This window comes from Xiphias gladius, chromosome 4 (genome assembly GCF_016859285.1).
Source record: "Xiphias gladius isolate SHS-SW01 ecotype Sanya breed wild chromosome 4, ASM1685928v1, whole genome shotgun sequence".
NCBI classification, from domain to species: Eukaryota; Metazoa; Chordata; class Actinopteri; order Istiophoriformes; family Xiphiidae; genus Xiphias; species Xiphias gladius.
The window spans coordinates 5,121,068-5,140,415 of NC_053403.1; the positions used below are offsets into that span (position 1 = coordinate 5,121,068).

General features: G+C 45.4%; 2 protein-coding genes across 2 annotated transcripts; one reads left to right on the forward strand and one right to left on the reverse strand.

Annotated features, from left to right (window-relative positions):
- Positions 1–5,634: 5,634 nt before the first annotated feature.
- clec11a (C-type lectin domain containing 11A) lies at positions 5,635–10,617 on the forward strand. Its single transcript, XM_040126208.1, has 5 exons — positions 5,635–5,829; positions 6,981–7,095; positions 7,358–7,465; positions 7,957–8,040; positions 9,252–10,617. The coding sequence occupies exons 1-5, from the start codon at positions 5,737–5,739 to the stop codon at positions 9,662–9,664; spliced, it is 813 nt and encodes a 270-aa protein (XP_039982142.1). The 5' UTR covers positions 5,635–5,736; the 3' UTR covers positions 9,665–10,617.
- Positions 10,618–11,035: 418 nt separating this feature from the next.
- On the reverse strand, positions 11,036–17,890 carry selenol (selenoprotein L). Its single transcript, XM_040124486.1, has 9 exons — positions 17,683–17,890; positions 16,671–16,749; positions 16,522–16,575; positions 15,804–15,849; positions 15,317–15,444; positions 14,919–15,033; positions 14,009–14,131; positions 13,226–13,363; positions 11,036–11,888 (listed from the first exon to the last, which is right to left on the reverse strand). The coding sequence occupies exons 1-9, from the start codon at positions 17,786–17,788 to the stop codon at positions 11,751–11,753; spliced, it is 927 nt and encodes a 308-aa protein (XP_039980420.1). The 5' UTR covers positions 17,789–17,890; the 3' UTR covers positions 11,036–11,750.
- Positions 17,891–19,348: the final 1,458 nt, after the last annotated feature.

Genomic DNA, 19,348 nt, shown 5'->3' on the forward strand with positions numbered 1-19,348 from the left:
CTGTAAAATGTCATAAATGAATTCAGAGATGACTCTTCAAACTGAGAGAAACATTTGGAACGTTAGAGGCACAGGTAGCGGGTTCTTTGGACTGAGCCAGGCTAGGTGTTTACCGCTGTCTCCTGTCCTTATGCTAAGCTGACTGGCTGCTGCCTGTAGCTATGTATTTAATGTACGATCGTCTCAACAAGAAAGCAAATAAGCGGATTTACCAAAATGTGGAACCATCCCTTAATTTAGTTGGTCATACATCATAGGCAGCAGGAGAAGAGTACTCCACTGATATAGCATTGTACTCCTATAAAACTTGGTTCATGATCGACAATTGGAAAAAAAAAAAAAGGGTTGAAATTGGCGCAGCAGAACCAGAGATATCGTCTTCCTTGTCAAAACCTGGCGCCTACATTACCCACAATGCAGCTCGACCGCCGACAGTTCGTTCAGAGATCCGCTTGTATTTAGCCTCTAGCTTCAAGCAGAGATGAGCCTGGCTACAGAGGTCTGGTAAGCTCAGTTCTTTCCGAATCCACACCCCCAGATTTTTTTTTTCTCTCTCAAGGTTGTAGTCCTCAGCGCCAGCTGACGCTGACTCGAGTGACATCACTTGAGGCAAATGGTCAGATTACAGCTCCCACTGGAGAAAAAAAAAAAAAAAAGCTTCATACAACGTGTACCAAGATGCGTGCATGCAGTAGTACTTCCCAGACAAGACCTGTAAACAGGCAGAGATCCCCTCTGAGTTCCACTGCATTTCGACATTTTGCAGTGTGGCCGCGGCAGTAAATATTAATAACTTGAGGACTTTCAACTGGTCAGACTCAGGCCATAAATAGCTTATATCTACATATATTATCTGTCAGTGTTGGTCTTAAACGTACTGTATGTTTGTGTTCATCATCCGTCATGCTGAACTGAGGCACCTCTGTCCAGGCCAGCCGCCTCCCTGCAGCACCACCCGACACTTCCAGACGCTGAATAGCCGCTTTGTGTTGCCTCGCAGCAGTATTTTTTTTTTATTTTTTTTTGTCGACAAATGTTTGGGTGAATGAAAAGCATTGCACGGTATTGAACGTACAACGGAACAGAAGAACGATTGTTATTATGTAACTGTGTGTTAGTTTCTGTCTAGCAAGCTAGAAAGGCAGCCTGCCCCTCGGACATGACACTTTATTAATCTGATGATAAAAACCAGTGGTCTCCTTTTCAAAGCAAAAACAGCTGGTCTGAGAGATACTGGCCTGGTTCTGTGCCAGACTGACATTTTTTTCCTATTTCTGAAGAAATCTTCGTGTCTGAGAGCTGTTGAGTCATTCGGATGCCTATGTACTGATGGGATACCCCGGGATAAGTGAGCAAAGTGTGGGAAAAAAAATCTGCAGTTCAGCTCTATTATACCTTTGACTGTACAAGTACAGACACATTAGATTCATTAGATTCATTTCAATCTTGTGGGTAACTAAACAAATACGGTGTAAATTCAAGAGGGTGCTTTAAAATGTCATGTTCATGCACTGAATAAACAGTTCTACTATTCTAATAATTTAGCTTTTAAGGTGTTTGATTTAGGATTTTCGTTATCACCTACTCTCTTGATGAATCAATTAATCAATTGGTTTATAAAATGTGAGAAAATGCTGAAACACTTCCCGTTGCGATTTCCTTAAGCCCAAGGTGATCTCTTCAAATTGCTTTTATTGTTTGATGAATAGTCCAAAATCAATAAATATTGAATTTAATAGGAAAATAAGACAAAGAAAAGCAGCAAATCGTCAGATTAGAGAGGCTGGACCTTGATAAAATAGTTTTTGATAATCAGTTTAATTTGAATGCACTTGCTTTAAATGGACTGTTTTCAATGTAATTTCCTGGCATGAAAGGGTCAAAATTAGGAAGATACTTTCGAGGGTCACAGTTTTTTTTCCCCGTCCCTTCTATGAATCATAACTGAAGTCTGGAAAAAGGTTTGAAGCTTTGGAATCCATCGGCTCCTGGAGCAGCTACATGTGTGCAGCCATCCCGCGGACTCAAACACATCTGTCCCTCTTTGCTGAAAGCAGTACCAGTCGCTGCCGGAGCTCCTCCCAGTCTCCAGATCCCCGAGCCTCGCCTCAGTCGCTTTCCCTGGAAAACTCTGCTGGATTCTTGTGGCATTTTAACTGGCGTACCTCCTGTTACAGCCACGCATGGACACACATGGACGCACACACATGCGTGCATGCACAGGCATTTACATAAGGTCTTTCTTTTTATGTCGTCATTTCCCTGGAACAGCCTCACAAGGTCATATTTCTCTTACCACTGTTTTATTTAATTATACAAGAAAAGTTTGGCAGGCAGACCTGATATTTAACCAAATTAATTAAAGGGCTACATACACACACACACACACACACACACAAACACACATTTATTTACAGTGAAACAATTTTCGCAATTTTTTAGACTCCAGCTTTAATTCAAGGAGTTTAACAAAATAACGCATTAAATCAAAAGTAATTGGACAAACCAACATAATTACAACTATAAGGATTATTTTTAATACTTGGATGAAAATCCTTTGTAGTCAATGACTGCCTGAAGTCTGGAACCAATGGAACCAAACGCACCAAATGTTTCCGCCCTTCAGATGCCATGCCAGGCTTTTACTGTAGCGCCCTTCAGTTGCTGCTCGTTTGTGGGTCTTTCTTCGCTCAGTTTTGTCTTCAGTAAGTGGAACACATGCTCAGTTGGGTTGAGGTCAGGTGAGTGACTTGGCCATTGAAGGATATTCCATTTATTTGCCTTGGGAAGCTCTTGGGTTGCCTTCCCAGTATGTTTTGGGTCATTATCCATCTCTACTGTGAAGCACCGTCCTATTCATTTTGCAGCATTTGGCTGCATCTGAGCAGATAGTATAGAACTATGCACTTCAGAATTCATCCTGCCACTTCTATCAGCCGTCACATCATCAATAAACACCAGTGACACGGTTCCATTGGCAGCCATACATGCCCATGCCGTAACACGACCTCCACCATGTTTGACGGATGATGCGGTGCTTTGGATCGAGAGCCGTTCCTTTCCTTCTCCATACTTTACTCTTCCCATCATTCTGGCGCAAGTTAATCTTGGTTTTATCTGTCCAAAAAATCTTGGTGCAGTACTGGGCACTCTTTTTTAGAGGGTTTCTGGCAAAGTCTAATCTGGCCTCTGTTCTCCAGTGTTGCCAGTTGTTTGCACCTTGTGGTAAACCCTCAGTATTTACATACTTGAAGGCGTCTCTTGATTGTAGACTTTGTCAATGATACGCCTGCCTGCTCGGGAGTGTTCTAGACCTGGCTAGATGTTGTGAAGGGGTTTTTCTTCACCACGGAAAGAATTCTGTGATAATCCTCTTTAATTGTCTTCCGTGATCTTCCAGACCTTTCGGTGTTGCTGAGCTCACCAGTGCATTCCTTCTTTTTAAGAATGTACCAAATTGTTGATTTGGCCACTCCTACGGTTTCCGGCGTCTGTCTGATAGGACTGTTCTGTTTTTTCAGCCAAATGACGGTCTCCTTCACTTCTGTCGACACCTATTTGAACTGCACATTGAGAGTTCCCATGAACAGCTACCAAATGCAAATTCAACACTTGAAATCAACTCCAGACCTTTCATCTGCTTAATTGGTCATAGTGAGGGAACAGGCCAAACCTGGCCATGAAACTTATCAGTCAGTCAGTTGTCCAATTACTTTTGAGCCAATGTATAAAAATGGCTTTAATTCCTAAACGGTTTATAAAATATTTTTGTTAAACCCCTTCAATTAAAGCTGGAGGTCTATGCTTCAATCACATCTTGATGGCTTTGTTTCCAATCCCTTTCAATTCCTTTCCAATTTTGCCTCTGCTGGTGTAAAGAGGCAAAATTGTGAAAATTGTGTCAGTGTCCACATACTTATGGACTATATGAATTTGAACTGTGTGTGTGTGTGTGTGTGAGCTGAATTCATCATTTGAGCCAGGGATTTTAAAAATAAATAAATGAATAAAGCAATCTATACATAAAGCATAACGGTTCAATCTGGACCTCTGGAACAGTCATTTGACAAGACTTTACATTTAATGGGAGACCATTAAACTTTTTTAAAGAGCAAATAAAACATTCCTCCTTTAACAAGGGAAACTCTACATTCATAAGCACTGAAACACACCCTTGGTTTATTCAACACACTTGAGGGTTTTGTCGCTACAACTTTACTTGGCAGACCATGTAAAGTCGTAGCAACAAAACCAGAGTGTGCCAGAGTATGACCAGTAGCCGAAAGCAGCTAAAGTTAGCAAACTTAAGATGGATACTGCCGCGCCACTGGCAGGACTGTGCTTGCTTGCTCTTCTCTACCTGTGCTACTTACATGTTTACTTAATGTTTTGTCGTCACTCGTGGCCCCAGTGGCTGCCTTACGCCAACACGGACAAGAAGCCCCAAAAGTGCTATAGCTCAAATTATAACGGCTACTGAGCGTGCGTGTCAGTAGCGTGTCGCTATACATTTCCGTCTGCTGGGGCAGACCGTCAAACGCAGCTGAAAGCTCTGGAAAAAAAAAACGGTAAGTAGACTTTGAGTTGGGACTGATTTGCGAAACTAAACATCCCTCTTACGAGCATGAAACTGATTCAGGTTCTGAAGACGATTTGCTGTGCCGACGTTACAACTTACTTCAGTTTACACAAACTGTTAAACTGAAGAGGTTCATCAACTAGAGCTCATGGTTGCTCTAAAAACCCGTATCTCCGGATTAATTTTATTTTTTTTTTTCAGTTAACCTCAAAGGTGCAAAATGCTGTCCAAAGACAACCACTCATCTCCACAGTTGGTAAACTGAAGGATGAAGTGTTCCTTTATGGGTCGATGACACTCTCCTACTTCTCGAGCAAATTAAATCATTAAAAAAAGACCATTGGGTTACCTGAAAAACGCATGGTCACAAACCTGAGAACAGGGCCGTTTCTCTAAACTTATGAAATTTTGGAGATCCCTGGTTTTCTTTGGACAGAGAAATGATCCGTTATGGGTTGAGAAAATCCCTCTACGTCTAAGGTGGAGAGGGGAAAAAAAAAACAAAAAAAAAAACTCTACTAAATCTCGAAACCAGGCTCATTTCCTTTGTCCGTGAACAGCTGACAGTCTGGAGATAGATGGTGTCCACGGGCCAGAGACCTGTGATGTCGCCCCCCCCCCGTGTAAATCTGCAGCGCTCATACAAAGAGTGGAAATGGGAGCAGAAACAAAGAGCTTTCCTGTTGTTTGGCAAGAAAGGAGAGACGTCCTCAACAAGGCAGGGAGAAGAGAGAGACAGCAGGCAGACAACAAGGATGTCATTGTGATTTGTGTTGTTTTATACCTGCTATTTACATTTGTTTCCTTTTTCTTTCTCTCTTTCCCTTTCTTTCTTTCTTTCCTTCTTTTTTCTTTTTTTTTTTTTTTGGAAAAGGGGAGTGTACACCAGCTCCCATTCACATTTCCAATGGGAGATTCCTGCCGCTTGCCTGCTGCTGCTCCACTGCGCTCTGGATCCCATCTCTGAAAGCGGCACGCGGGTCGGGGGGGGGGGGGGACAAAAAGTGTTAAGAGAGAGAACAGAGAGAGAGAGAAACAGACAGTGGAGAGAGGGAGAGAGAGAGAGAGAGAGAGGGAGAGAGAGAGAGAGAGAGTCAGAGGTGCAGAGGGAGTTTTTGCTGCTGAGGGAAAAGCCAGAGTTATTCAGGAGGCAGAAAATGGGACCGGCTGCCACCTCGCTCGCTCTACTGTGTTTATGTTCTCTGGGTGTGTGTGTTCCTTCAGGGACGGCCGACGCTGCACCGACACAGGTCAGGACTATGTGTGTACAGTACGCGTTCTTTCTCTTTTCTCTTACTAAAACGTGGACTCAATTGACTTGAAACTGCATTTCTTACATTTTTTTTTTCCCCCCATCGGGGACGTTCCTGTCACTGGTGTGTCTCGCATTTTCTCGATTGTTTGCGCTTCACGTGTGTGTCGGACGCTCTCAGGTCTAGATAAATCAAACAACCCAAAAAAAAAAAAGTAAGATTGAGAATAGTTTTGGCTAGAATCCGTGCTGGAAGTGGTGGAGTACAAACAAAAGCCGCTTCGGGGAAACGCGGGATCATGTGAATGTGGCTGGCTTATCTATTGTAAGTGATGACGTCATGGACGGGCGACGGGGTAATAGTGGTGCAACGGCAGCGGCGGGACCAGTGTCAAGGATGACACACCCAGAGGAGCAGGTCCATCTGGCGGGTTTTCGTTCCTCTGCGAGGACTCCGCGTATGTCGGGCTTCAGCCCTCTCATCGTGAGACACTGAGCGAATGTGAGCTCGGCGACACGTTTGATTCTAACGGCGCTGCTGACCCCGATCAGACAGACAGATGAACTGACTCTTTTTGACAGCACTGAAGGTAAATTTTGTGCTGGCTGCAGATGCCTGGCTCTGACACACGAGGGTACGTTGAGGGTGAAAACACGTTAAACCAAAAAGCCCCCCCCCTCCACCCACCCACTCCTCTTGTGTTCCCTCTCGGAGGAAAAAAAAGTAAGGAGACGGTTCTTTAAGTCGGGCAAGACAGATTAACAACAAGCACATTTACGAAACCAACCATCTCATTAGTAAGGCTGTTTGCTGCTGCTTCAAAGATCCTGGAGCACTGCCCCAGAGGTTTGCAGCTGTATCAGAAAACATTTTGTTTCTTTTGCCAGTGACGCTCCTCAATTTAAGATGATTACCATTAGTTAAACTCCCTCTTGCAGCGTAATTATAGCAGTCTTTGATCAAACCGAGTAACCTAACGAATAATTATAGAAATGAGTGTTTTGGATACATCCCTAATGAGCTTGTTTTGAGCATCTGAAGCTCGTTTTTGACGAGTTCTAATGAAGCTGGGTTTTTGGATTAACAGTGTGATACAAACTGTGACTGTGTGTGTGTGTGTGTGTGTGTGTCGGTGTCTTGTTTTCAAGGCTACTCTTCAGGAGGTGAAGAGGCCCAGAGGGGATGTCCCTGACATTCATCCAGAGCCCGAACCAGAGCCAACCAGCCCACTGTCAGACTTTGAAAACTCATACAACTACGTCTGTAGGTCATTTTGTACACATACAAAGCATGTTTAAAATCCTTGCATGGCCAAACACTGTGTGGTTTTAGTCATAAGAGGCAAATATCTCAAACATATATTAACGTTATAACCATGAGCCTTATCTAGTAAGTAGCACAGTAATATTTCATCTTATTATTCAAACACCTCTGCATTCTTTTATGTTGTCGCCTTTCCCATTTAAAAAATTTTTTTTTTTAATATTTCCTCCTCTCTCACACTTTATTGTATTCTATCCCACAGTATCCAGACTGGCCAGTATGGACCAGGCGATCCACAAGCTGAATGTTGGTCACTACACGCTGGATGTTAAAGTCAGTCAGCTGATGGACCGTCTGTCCAGGATGGACGGTGAGATGCTCACGTTCTCCCGCAGATCTGCTGACGGCATCCGCATTTCTCCTCGCGGACCGTTTCCCCCTCGTACCAAACGCCCTTTTTTCAAGCTATATTTCTACTTCACACTTGCATCAATCATTGTGATTTTTCAAATGGACAAATTAAGAATTAATGTGGCGCCCCCTTGAGCCTTAGAGTGAAAAGGCAGCTGTGAGATGCATCGAATTTTTCCAAATTTTGTCAAACTGTGATTCGCATCGTCACAGGTATTTGTATGGGATTAATTAAGCATGAATCAAAAAGAGATGAATGAAAAACAAAAACTAAATCCTCTAAATCATCATTTAATCCCAGTTAATGTCCTCTGATGAGGCAATCAAGTTGAGACAGGAGTTTTATTTGTCACCGCAGATCTTCAACTTGAAGAAGACTCATACGAATGATGCCCTGTCATAACATTTATGCTCCTTGTTCCCGTTGTTCCCCGTCACTGAACGCGGCAGCCAAGGTCGGGGAGCTGGAGGACAGCATCCGGGAGGTCCATCAGCACAGCAAGGACAACCGCAAAGAGATTGGAAGACTGGAAGGTACGACTGGGTCGTTTTCCCTCAGGGCGTCTTTTCTTGCGCCTCACGCGAAAACATGACGACGGAGACACTCGGTTGAAAGGAGATTTCAGGCATTCGTTGTGATTTCCCCTCTGTCTTAGTTATCATATTTTTGGATGGAACGATAACTGAAATGTCCAAGACTGAAAACATGCAAGTCCCCCGAGACTGGGGGCATCGGGGATGGTGAGGTGTGGCATTCAGCAGGTGTATGTCTAAGCAAGTCTGATTTTGATATATGAGGCTTATCAATAAAAAGAGCAAGCAAATAACACGTTTAGGTCTGGTCACTTAATATTTACTAATTTACCAGACCGATACCAAATAGTATGCGATTTGTCATCGGTCATTTATCCACTTTGTATTTGATTGAAGTGGGGTTGCAAATGCTGTGTTGCAAACCTGACAAGGTCAGACCCATGTACAGAAATCGACTGGGTGAGTTGCAAACAAGGCACATGATGCAACATGCATGAGTTGAAGTATCAGTGTTCAGCATTATGCAAACACCCTCGACGGTTGTACTGCAGTATAAGAGCCAAAAACCTTCGGGCAAAGTCTGGGTCTCAGTTTATGTTCGTATGAAAAAAGGCGTTTTTGTTAAGTGACTCATCTCCGGTTTACAAACAAAGTCAGCAACCCAGCTGGGGAACATAGCGGAGCAATTAGCAGCTAAAGAGACTGGTATGTCCCTCAGGAGTTGGTAGAGTTCAAAACAGCGCTACGAAGAGCGTGAATATCGGACTTGCATTCATCAGGTGAACACAAACACGACTCCAAAAGAATGCCAATTACCTCTGCCAGGGAGGTTTTGTGATCGTCCGGGTCCGTGTTTGTTGGTTGGGCGGTTGGTTGGTTGGTTGCTTTGTTTATATTTCGGCAGGGTTACGCAATAACAACTGAACCGATTTGCACTGAACTCGCTGGAGGGATGGGGCGCGGGCCAGGGAAGAGCCCATTAAATTCTGGGGCAGATCCGGTTCACTGACCATAAACTTGGAACTTTTTCCTCTGAAGTCTGGCGTACATGGTTCGACACTGGCCTTCAGGTCTGGGCTCTACTGAGCACATTTTATGGTTTAGCTCTGCGTCTGCCATCCTTTTTTTGTGCTACCGCTGGGGGCCAATAAAGACAAAAATGTTCTAAACCTGTGATAAATCATCAGTCCTGTCTTCCTCTGCGTCTTTAGGTTGCCAGAAGGGACGCAGGATTGGATACAAGTGTTATCTGGTGTACAACAGCTACGAGGATTACGCTGGAGCGTCCAAAAAGTGTCTGGAACGTGGCGGCCGCATGGCGATGCCCCGCGACCGCAGGGAGCAGGAGGCCCTGGCCGACTACGTCAAGTCCTTCTTCCACCCGGGGAACTGGCCCGTCTGGCTGGGCATCAATGACCTGCGATCCGAGGGCATGTACCTTTTCGACGACGGGACGCGAGTCTCTTACTTCCAGTGGCGCAAGCACTTTCTGTCGAGCCAGCCGGACGGGGGGAGGCGGGAGAACTGCGTGGCGATATCGTCAGACGACGGCGACTGGTGGGACCACTACTGCGATCGGACCATGAACTATCTCTGCGAGTTTGATGAGAGGGTGGCACTTTAAAATTAACATTTTTCAAACTAGCTTTACTTTCCCACCACCTTACTACTACTTTAAACTTCCGGTTTTTGATCAATATAAATGACACTCCAGTATATTTTCAAATAACTTATTTCCCTTTAAAAGACTCTTTAGACATGCCCGGATTGGTTGCTTGCAAAGGTGAGGAAGTTTTTCCAATTCTCCATTGTGTTTTAATATAAATAGCACGTATAATTTCATTTTGGTATACAATTTGTGTAGCATTGTTTAAGTAGTGTCAGTCACGAAAATATTTCGCAGTATTTTAGGTTTTTAAAAAGGTGAAACATGTCTCAAATGCGCACAAATGTATGTATTGCTATTTAACTTCTGAAAGTACAGAATAGGACGTAATCAGATTATGTTACTAATATAGATATCCTATTATTCATACAGCTGCAGTGATATGAATGTAAACCAGTCAGGACTCTGCTGCGATTTCATGCATGGAGTTCTAAATATTTGTTCTAAGCTTCCAAAAAAAAAAAAAAAAAGGGGAGAAAATACGAAAAGCTGGAGGCACTTACTTCAGAGTTAGCACTTACTGAACCTCTTGACGATATAAACCGGTGTGTTTTTGGGTTTAGCCGGGATCAGGCAACGCAACTCTGCGACTTCATACCTTTGAAGATTTTTTAACAAAGTCTGGCACGGGGCGTGACTGCCCTGTTAAACTGCTCGTTCTCCCAACATCATCGGCAAGAACAGGCCGACATTTTTAGAGCTGTAGTCTCGCGTCTGAGTCCCCTTTCGCCCCCCCAACGATGACACGTTGCCGTATCTCAATGTGTCCTGAGTCCTACAAAAATGATAAAGTTGTCTTGTACATAAAAGTCTGAATGTAAATATTTGGAATAAATCTTTACCAAGGGTTGACATGGTTTACGGCCTAATTTTCTGATCAGTCGTGTTAAATAGGAAAAAGACGGATTTGCGTCATCAGTGAGGATGGGTATTGTTTGAAATGTTTTGATACAGCATCTGAGTTTTGGTGCCAATGCCACAATATTTACTCTGAGAAATATAGATTTTTTTTTTTTACAGAACCTTTTTTAATTTAAACAAAAGAAGCCAAAGTTCTAAAATGTTGAATGTTGTCTAGATGCGTGCAACCGCACGGTAAGTTCATCTAAATAAAACTGCCCACATTTTCAAATAAACCAGGAACAATATGATCAAATAATAGGCAAACGAGAATTCAGTTCTGACCAGGTATAAATCGGCAGTTTTTGGTACCCGCCATTCTCCGACACTTAGTGCCAGGGACACATCTTGTCAAATTAAGGTTGGATACCCGGCCCTACTCGGAAATCCTGAGTTGTCAGCCTGAGAGATTTTTAAACATCAAACCGCTCACAGTTCACGATTATTTTTATTTTAGATACGAAAAGATCAGATTTGTAGCACAGCAGCAATTATATCTATATCAAAGTGCGGTAGACAAAGGTTTCCTCTAAAAATGTGCGTCTGCATTCAAAGATGAAACGTGAAATGGCAGGAAAAAGCAGGAAAAAGATTTTTCTTCTCATCATCTCTAACCTGACCAGCCACCTGACTCCATGAAGCAGACAATGCTAACGTTACATTGCGTGATTTCTGGGTACTGTAGTTATTTGTATCTTTCAAAATGAAAAAAAAAAAATGTTACCTCTCACTGCCACTTGGAGCCGCCAAAATCCAAAACAGGTGAATGCAGCGTTGAAGAAATCCTTTGCTCTCTAATATTGGGTAAGTGCTAGAGCAAATCAGTGTCTTTTTTAAAGTTAAATGACAATTATACGTTATAAAATTACGTTTGTATTGAATTACATTATAATCAAGTAGTACTTGTCATTTCAAAAGGCTGCCCTCACAACATTGACACAACAAAGAAGAGCAGTCGTCTTTGCCTTACAGTTTTTTCCTCGGCCACACCTCTTCATGGTGTCATGAGTGCGAGGCGTGGCGTCACTAACGCGAGTCAAAGAGCCGCTCTTCCTCTGTGGTGTCGATGATGCTTTCAGGTCAACCCCAGGCTCTGTGTCCCCGAATGTTCCCGCGTCTTCGCTTGGGCCACGCGCCGCCGTTTCTACGCAGACTCGGCAGAGCGGCCTGCGGCGTCCGCGGCCTGGAGGATGTCCGTCACGGTCGGCCTGTCCAGGGGGCTTTTAGACGGGTGAGAGAGAAGCACCTTCCCTGCATCATCCAGCAAGAAGTCCCCTCCCATCTGAAAAAAATGAAAACACTCCTAAAGATGCATTCAGCAATATTTTTTTGTTTATCTTACCACTGAATCAAATCAGGGGAAAAACAAAAGAAAAAAAAAGAAACTGCAACTCCAAATACCCTTTTTTGTCTCTTTTAGCTCATTGCTTTGTTTTACAGCCCACAAATTTGCTAAAGTAAAAGTACATCCAACTATAAATGGAAGAGTCTCTGTCAGTCTGTCTGTTCGATTTTCGCGACAACCGCTCGTCCGATCGACTAAAAACTTCGCAAGTCTATTGCTGAGGACCCAGGGATTTGGCTACTTAAATGTTTTGGATTTGAGAGTAAGGATTGTCTAGTTGCGACCACTTAAGACCGTCCGACTTCAGTCAAGTAATTTAAATTTGCCTTGTCGGGATTAACAATTTTATCGTCATAGAGTCGAGATGCATGTTTAACTGGACAGTAATACAGACAAGTCATAGCAACAAGTAGTACTGTCCTGCCATCGATTAATTCCGTCCATCCGTTAGCAGCAGGGGCTGGAGCCGATTCCTAGCCAACACTGGGCGAGAGGCGGGGCCTTGACAGGTCGCCCGTCTGACACAGGGGCCGACACTTCGGGACAAACAACCAGTCACGCTCGCGTTCACGCCCGACACCCACGCGGGCACGCGGAGGACATGAGAACTTTGGGAACGACTGGTTTAATCTTTGACAAATGCGTAATATCTTTTTGATGTCGAATCTTCATCTGAAAAGTAACTAGTGACAGCGGCCGTCAAGTAAATATAATGAAGTTACAGTAAGTAAGTAAAGTAAGTAAGTACAATATTTCCCCCTGAAATGTAGCGGAGTTGAAGTACGAAGTAGCATTAAAAAATAAAATAAAAAAAAATAAAAAATAAAAAAATTACTCAAAGTCCACTAAAAGTACTTGAGTAAATGTACTTAGTTACTTTCCACCACCGATGGTTTGTTTTGAGACTTAGTGTTAAACTTTCTACAAAGTTCTGTCTTGAATAAGGCAGATCCCTGCGGCAGCATCACGGCAAATGTGACTTGATAGAAAATTCTTCCGAGGTAATTTATGGGGAGGTAGGTTGTATGTATTTGAATATTTCCACAGTCCTCTCTCTCAGTTTAAAAAAAAAAAACAGTCTTTCAGTTGGTGCTGAGCTTAAACGGTGAATATATATCCAAAAAAATATGTTTAATCGAAGGATGACGTACACAATGTGCAGACAAGGGGGAGGTATCGGGGTTTGACAGGAAACCAGCGGCTGATTCTTTTCCTCCGCAGGTAAAAGCAGCCCTGCATTTCAGCGCGTTTCTTTCTGTCTTGTCCATTTGTACCTGGTAGATGTCCTCCAGCAGGCGAGGGGGGACGTCAGGGAAGTCTCTGTCCTCAACTCGGTACTCCGAGTAGCGCAGCAGGCAGTCGAACTTCATCACCTTGGCGTAGGACGAGCCGAGGCCAAAACTCCTGTAGGTCTGTGGCGGAGAGGACGTCTGCCGTTTTAGAATAATGCACAGTTTTCTGCAGAAAACACGTCTTGGCAGGTTTTATAGACTAAAAACACGCATTTGAGAAAAAGAAAACATCTACTTGGTATTTAGCAACATGAAAAATATTTGGCGGACTACCTAATCAGGTTCACCACACGCCCACACGCACGCACACACACACACACACAAATCACGGCTGACGATTGCTCCTGTGCCATGTGGAAAAATTCTTCTCTGTCTCCATATTTGGTTGATCGCCCTTGTTTCCATCTCACATCTGCTAACATCTGGTGGTTGACTTTTCCAAATAAAAGGGTGTGGAGGCTCAGTTCGCTGGGCTTCCATGACACATCATCAAACAGCTGCTAAATCCTCTGGCTCCCTCCGCCGTTGCTTTATCTTGTGCTTTAGTGTCCATAGATTACAGCCGCCTCTTTAACTTTCATGCACCTGCCCAACCGCACTGAATATAAACATACAGACAATATAATATACATTCTTTTTATTTTAATTCTTTCTTCTTCGTTTGTTTTGGATTCCCTTCATTTCTTTATATGTTACTCAAACTTAACAGGTTTTAAAAGGTCGATTAGGGTGAAAAAAAAAAAAAAAAAAAAATGACACCCTGACCTTCCTCTGTGGATCCAGCAGCATCTCGAAGGTACATCCGGTCTGTTCCAGCCACAGCTGAGCTCCCTCCAAACTGCCGTAAGAGACCACCAGGACCCGCAGTGACCGAGCCTCCAGTTCAGCCTGCGGAGAAACGAAATGAAAGAATATGAAATATAACCACTAATTACTTTTCCACATTTTTTCGGTTTAAATGCCAGTATATTATTTATATAAAAGTAATTGGGCAGTGGCTGGAAGGCTAAGTGAAGACAGTCGAACCATTTGGAATCCGCTCAAACCGCTCAAAATCTGTAATGACCTTTTGAAACAGCTGCGGCCCGGAAAAAAGACAACCGTTGGTGGCTGGTTGCACGGCTGTAGCTAGCCGGCCGATCGAACTAGCGTGAGCTTCACGGGCTGGCCGACACGTTTTCAATGAGGTCTTGAATGTGCACTTGGCGACCACGCGCGCGATATCGTGCGTGAAAGGGACCGAGGCCAAAGCTACACGTAGACGTCACGGACATGAACGAGCAGCATCGTTCTTGTACTGCGGTGCAGAGCTCGGGAGTACGGGCTTCCCCAGATACGACAGGGAGCAGGACACACCGCTACTGAAGTGCCCTGCTAACGACCGCATCACACCGCACACTGGAGCGGACAAACACACTTGAATCCGTTCCTGAAGTTCTGCTCGTGTGTTTTCTTGTTTTGGAGAGGCTGAAATAGAACGCCGCCCATGTGGAAAACACCACCGCGTGTGGAAAAACTCCAAAACCTGTATTTCAGTATTTCATTCATCACTTTGTGGCCTCTCAGTTTTATCTCGCGACCCCGTGCAACCTCGGTCCCCGGGCAACAAAGGCTCCCAAACTGCTGTCGAGAATGGACACGAGATGCAGATGCGCGAATCGAGGGGAAAACCGACCTGACTGGCCTCCAGCTCGGCCACGTGGTCTCGTCACGGCAGTCATCCAAAATGTCTGATGAGAACCAGCAGCGGCTTCTGACCCTGGCCCAGGTACTCCCCCAGGGTCACATTCCTTTAAAAAAAAACAAACACACAGCACAACGACGGCCTCAGAAACAACAAGGGCACGAGAAAAACCCGACTCAATGAAGCACTTAACTGTTATGTGGTAAAAAATTTGATCTCACCCAAACTGTGGTTTTTAATTGACAATAAAACACACACACAAAAATCACAACAACCACCACGTAAAACTAGCTGGCGGTCTGAGCCGGTTTTTGTTTTGGCCGCGTACGAGGGCTGGTCTCGGGCGGACCAAAGCCGTCAGCGGTGTGACCAGCAGGGTGCAAACTCACCTCCCAGTCCGTCCATCAGTAAATGGGGTATCGGGGCTCAGACTGTCTGCGGTCTTCACTCCCGAGAGCTGTCCGTCCGTGGTCTGCAGACCGCTGTCCACGCTCTCCAGGAAGGCGTCCCACTCACCCTGCACACACACACACACACACACACACACTGGTTTCTTTGCTCAACACACTTTCTTTTTATACATTAAACTGTTGATTATTTTCTCAATGAATCAATGAATTGTTTGTTGCTGAACTGTAGCAACCGGTGGAGAATGTGAATCTTAAAATTTTACACACGGTATGTAGGTCATTACCAGTGCGTCGCATTACATTCAATTTAAAAACAGAATGGACCGGGGTGGACTTGGATCTTTACTGTGTGTAGTGTTTGATCTGGCCAGAGCTGAATTTCAGGTCTTGATTAGCAATTAAAAAAAATAATTTAAGACATTTATAAAAGAGGCAAATTTTTAAAAAATCTCTCACACATACAGACCTCCAGCTGCAGAAGCTCCTCCACTTGCTCTCTGACTTCTGCGCGGCTGGAAAAAACAAAAACAAAACAGACAGAGGTGTCGGCACCGAGTTTTAATTTTTCCCCAGTGAGGCAGCAATAAACCACAGTAACCAGAACCAGCTCCCCCACAGCAGGGAGGACGCGCCCGAGGCCCAGCGCCAGGCTTCGCCCTGAGGGGTCAACCCAGAGTAGGCTGCGTGTTCTTAAAGCTATTTGACGCTGATGGCGGCATCACGTCCATCAGTGTCTTCATACGGCGAAGCGCTTTGGATCAACTGCGAGCTAAGCGACGGATTGATTGATTGATTGATTGGTTTTTTGAAGTGAAATCAGTGAATACAACCCCCGCAGCAAACCGGCATAAAAAAAAATGTTCCTGTGCTGCTACTTGTTATGTCGTTCACTTAAAAAGGCTCAAACGCTTTTTGTAGCAGCTGAGGGTCTTTCTGTCCCGGATTTGGGAATTTTCGGCCACTGGCGGGGGCAGGACTGAGCACAAGTTCGTGGTCTCTGGGGAGAGCGGAGGGGGGGGTCATAGCGCCTGCGTCCTCGTCCCTTGTGATGGTGCGATGCAGACGGCTCCTTCATGCGTTTCCTCTCGCTCTCCCCTCCTCGGTGAACTCGGGACCTCAGCCCTCTGACGTTATTATCACAAACACAATACTTCACCATCACTGTGTTTGGTGCCCGTACTTACTGGTAAGACTTCTGCCAAATGGCCTCTGCTTCACTCCTCTTCTTCACTCCAAGGCTGCTCAACGACATAAAAAGATATATGAACATTTGGCCTAATGACACTTTATCCAAAAGACACAGTTAAATGAAATCTGAAAAAAAAAAACCCACCTTTTGTAGAAGTCTGCTCCGGCAGTCATCAGGCCGAATAAGGTGGTGATCTTATATGGGACAAAGTTCTCCATGGAGGCTGTGTGAGAACAAAAGGTCCATTTTACTGGTCAAGCGGATTTGTGCAATGTGATTTAGGTTGGCAATAGGGCGTGAGGGGGATTACGTTGCGCCACTTTCTTGCCAGCGGGCCTTGTAAAACCCCGCGACTTGATCGCACTGATCTGCCGCAGCGAGGCACGGCGGGGTTCCTCTTGTAGCCGGGTTGTGAAATGTTTCAACAGGGGGGCCGAGTGAGCCACATGCGCACTGCATGAACAGGAACACGGTTCACTCCAGAACCGAGCCGGGTGGGGCGGGTGACCGGAGGGGAGAGGGGGGGCACACATGCAGCTACATCTCAGTAGAATGACCCTCGACACTTTTGGACCGGATCTAAAGTTTAATCGTACAGAGTGAAAATGGAACATCAGACTCCCCTTTTTCTAACTCCCTCAGTTCTGATACTCGTGTGATTATCGGGAACCAGAACCACGTTCACTCTGAGGGAATCCGGTGTCTCCTCCGATTCGGCATCGATGTAAATCTGTTCCGGAACGCGAAGTTCACGTGGACTGATCCGTAACGTACACGGCACGATCAAGCAATACCAAAGGCTGAGGTGTCATAGAGTCAAGTGCTAGGTTGTATCTTCTGGGCGCCGAATTACTCCTAGAAACCGAACCAGATTAAAAATAAAGAAAGATGGAGTCCATCTTTCAGTTCGGCGAACATATGATCTAACAAAAGCAAAATCTTGCCTTTTATTATTGGCGCGCCGTCTTTTTCTACGCCCACCGCTAACGTACCTACACAACGTTAGCTGGCAGTAGTAAAGCCGGGAAGCTCGCCACAGTACGCGTACCGTGCTAAACCCGTACTCTCCTCCGTGGCGTTTTGCCTGTGCCCCCCCCCCCCGGACCAGAACCTACCTGACGCACGGGTCGGGTCGCCCCCCCCCGTCCGTCCTTACCTTCTGCATCCTCCTCGGCCTTCTGGAGAAGAACCTTGCCCAGGTTGACCAGCAGAGTCAGACCGCTGGTGAGCGTCCCGTCGGACGCGGTCGCGTCCTCGGCCATGGTCGCCGGCTCCGGTCGCCTCTGGTCCGCGGGTTCGCGAGCGAGCGCGCGAGCCAAGACGCAGCCCTGACCACGTGACGACAACACCACGTGGCGCCCACGGCCCCCTCGTGCGGTTTTCAGTTTTGAATGCGGCGCCTGGAGCCGCGGAGAGAGATTCGAGTCTGGACGCGGTTGGGAAACGAATCCAGAAGGGGAGGGGGGGTTCATAAATAAAGATTTGGTGACTTTTCCATGTGATAACCCACGAACAAAGTGCACAGTGACCGCGGAAGTGGAGCAGAAAGTCCAGTGTTTAAATGTAGAAGAGTGCGTGTAATGGAAAAGCACGCAAGCAGAGTTCAAACATGGTGGCCGGTGTTGGCAGACAGTCTTGATGGTTTGATTTGATTTGAAGCATTTGTTTATGGCACCGCCACCCCCATGTCGTCTTTTCCAAATCTGGGACCGCGCTTCATTTCTTAAGCAGATCTAACCACAATCTGACTTCATTTTATTTGTATTTCTTGTCAGTGTATTGTTCTCTTTTTTTTTTCTTTTTAATTTGGAGATTGGCAGCCGCCGCCAGTTTTCTTCTTCTCCTTTTTTTCTGCCATGTCGTGTCTGGCCTGTGGTTTGTTTCATCGCCCAATAAAAAAACAATTTTTTTTGGAATAAATTATCGAGGGGATAAATCTTTACGGCGCGTACTCGCACGAAAACGACGACTCTTGTTCAGCAGATTTCCATCTGCCCCGGTTGGAGGTCGGGTTCGTGTGAGGACCGGTGGCGGTCCTGGCGCTGCGGGTGGGAAGGGTCGGCTATGCGGTACGGAGGACCCTGATATCGGCTCGTGTGAGGTGGAAAAGTGGAAGTGGTTTTAAGTTCAGTCCAGGGTCAGGTCAGACCCTGGACAGTTGATCTCGTCACTTCTCGAGGTTCATGCGACAGTTGGCGGGTTACCGGAGACGCCTGTAAGTGGGTGAGGTCTCGGCCTCGAGCGTGGCCCGGAAGTGCAGTCGAGGCTGTGGCGCGCAGGTTTTGAATACTTGACCGCGAGATCGTCCCAGCTGTCCCACGAGGGGAGCCCCGGACGTTGATCCGGGCTCAGGCCGCACTGCGTCTCTCGCTGGGCCCAGAAGCAAGAGCAGAATCTCGTCCTTGTCTATTAAAGACCACACCCTGTCATCTCATGATGTTTCAAACGTCGCCCAGACCGGTGAGCTCAAGTACTCGGCCCCGTGGGTGTTTCGACGCCTTACATCCTCCGGTAAAGTCCGTCTCCTACAGATGGAGCCTCAGTGACTAGAAGACACCAGGCATCTCATCATTTTTATTCACTAAGTCAGGTTTTACCCTGTATCTCACAGTTTCGTGAAACAAAATGCTGGCTTAGTATCTCAGAAATTTAACCATTAGTTTGTTTTTCTATTTTATTTTATCACAACTAACTTGAACCTGATGTAGGTTTTTCTGTTCTTGGTGAAATTGGTAAAGGTTTCCAAAAACAAGACAAAAACAATAGAACCTGTCAAATTGTCAACCAGTTTTATTGACTGCTGAACATTCATTCACTCATTT

Coding starts and splice junctions, on each gene's coding strand:
- clec11a (XM_040126208.1), top strand. CDS start 5,737: ATGGGACCGGCTGCCACCTCGCTCGCTCTACTGTGTTTATGTTCTCTG. Junction 5,830..6,980: donor CCGACGCTGCACCGACACAG/GTCAGGACTATG, acceptor CTTGTTTTCAAG/GCTACTCTTCAGGAGGTGAA. Junction 8,041..9,251: donor AGAGATTGGAAGACTGGAAG/GTACGACTGGGT, acceptor CTGCGTCTTTAG/GTTGCCAGAAGGGACGCAGG.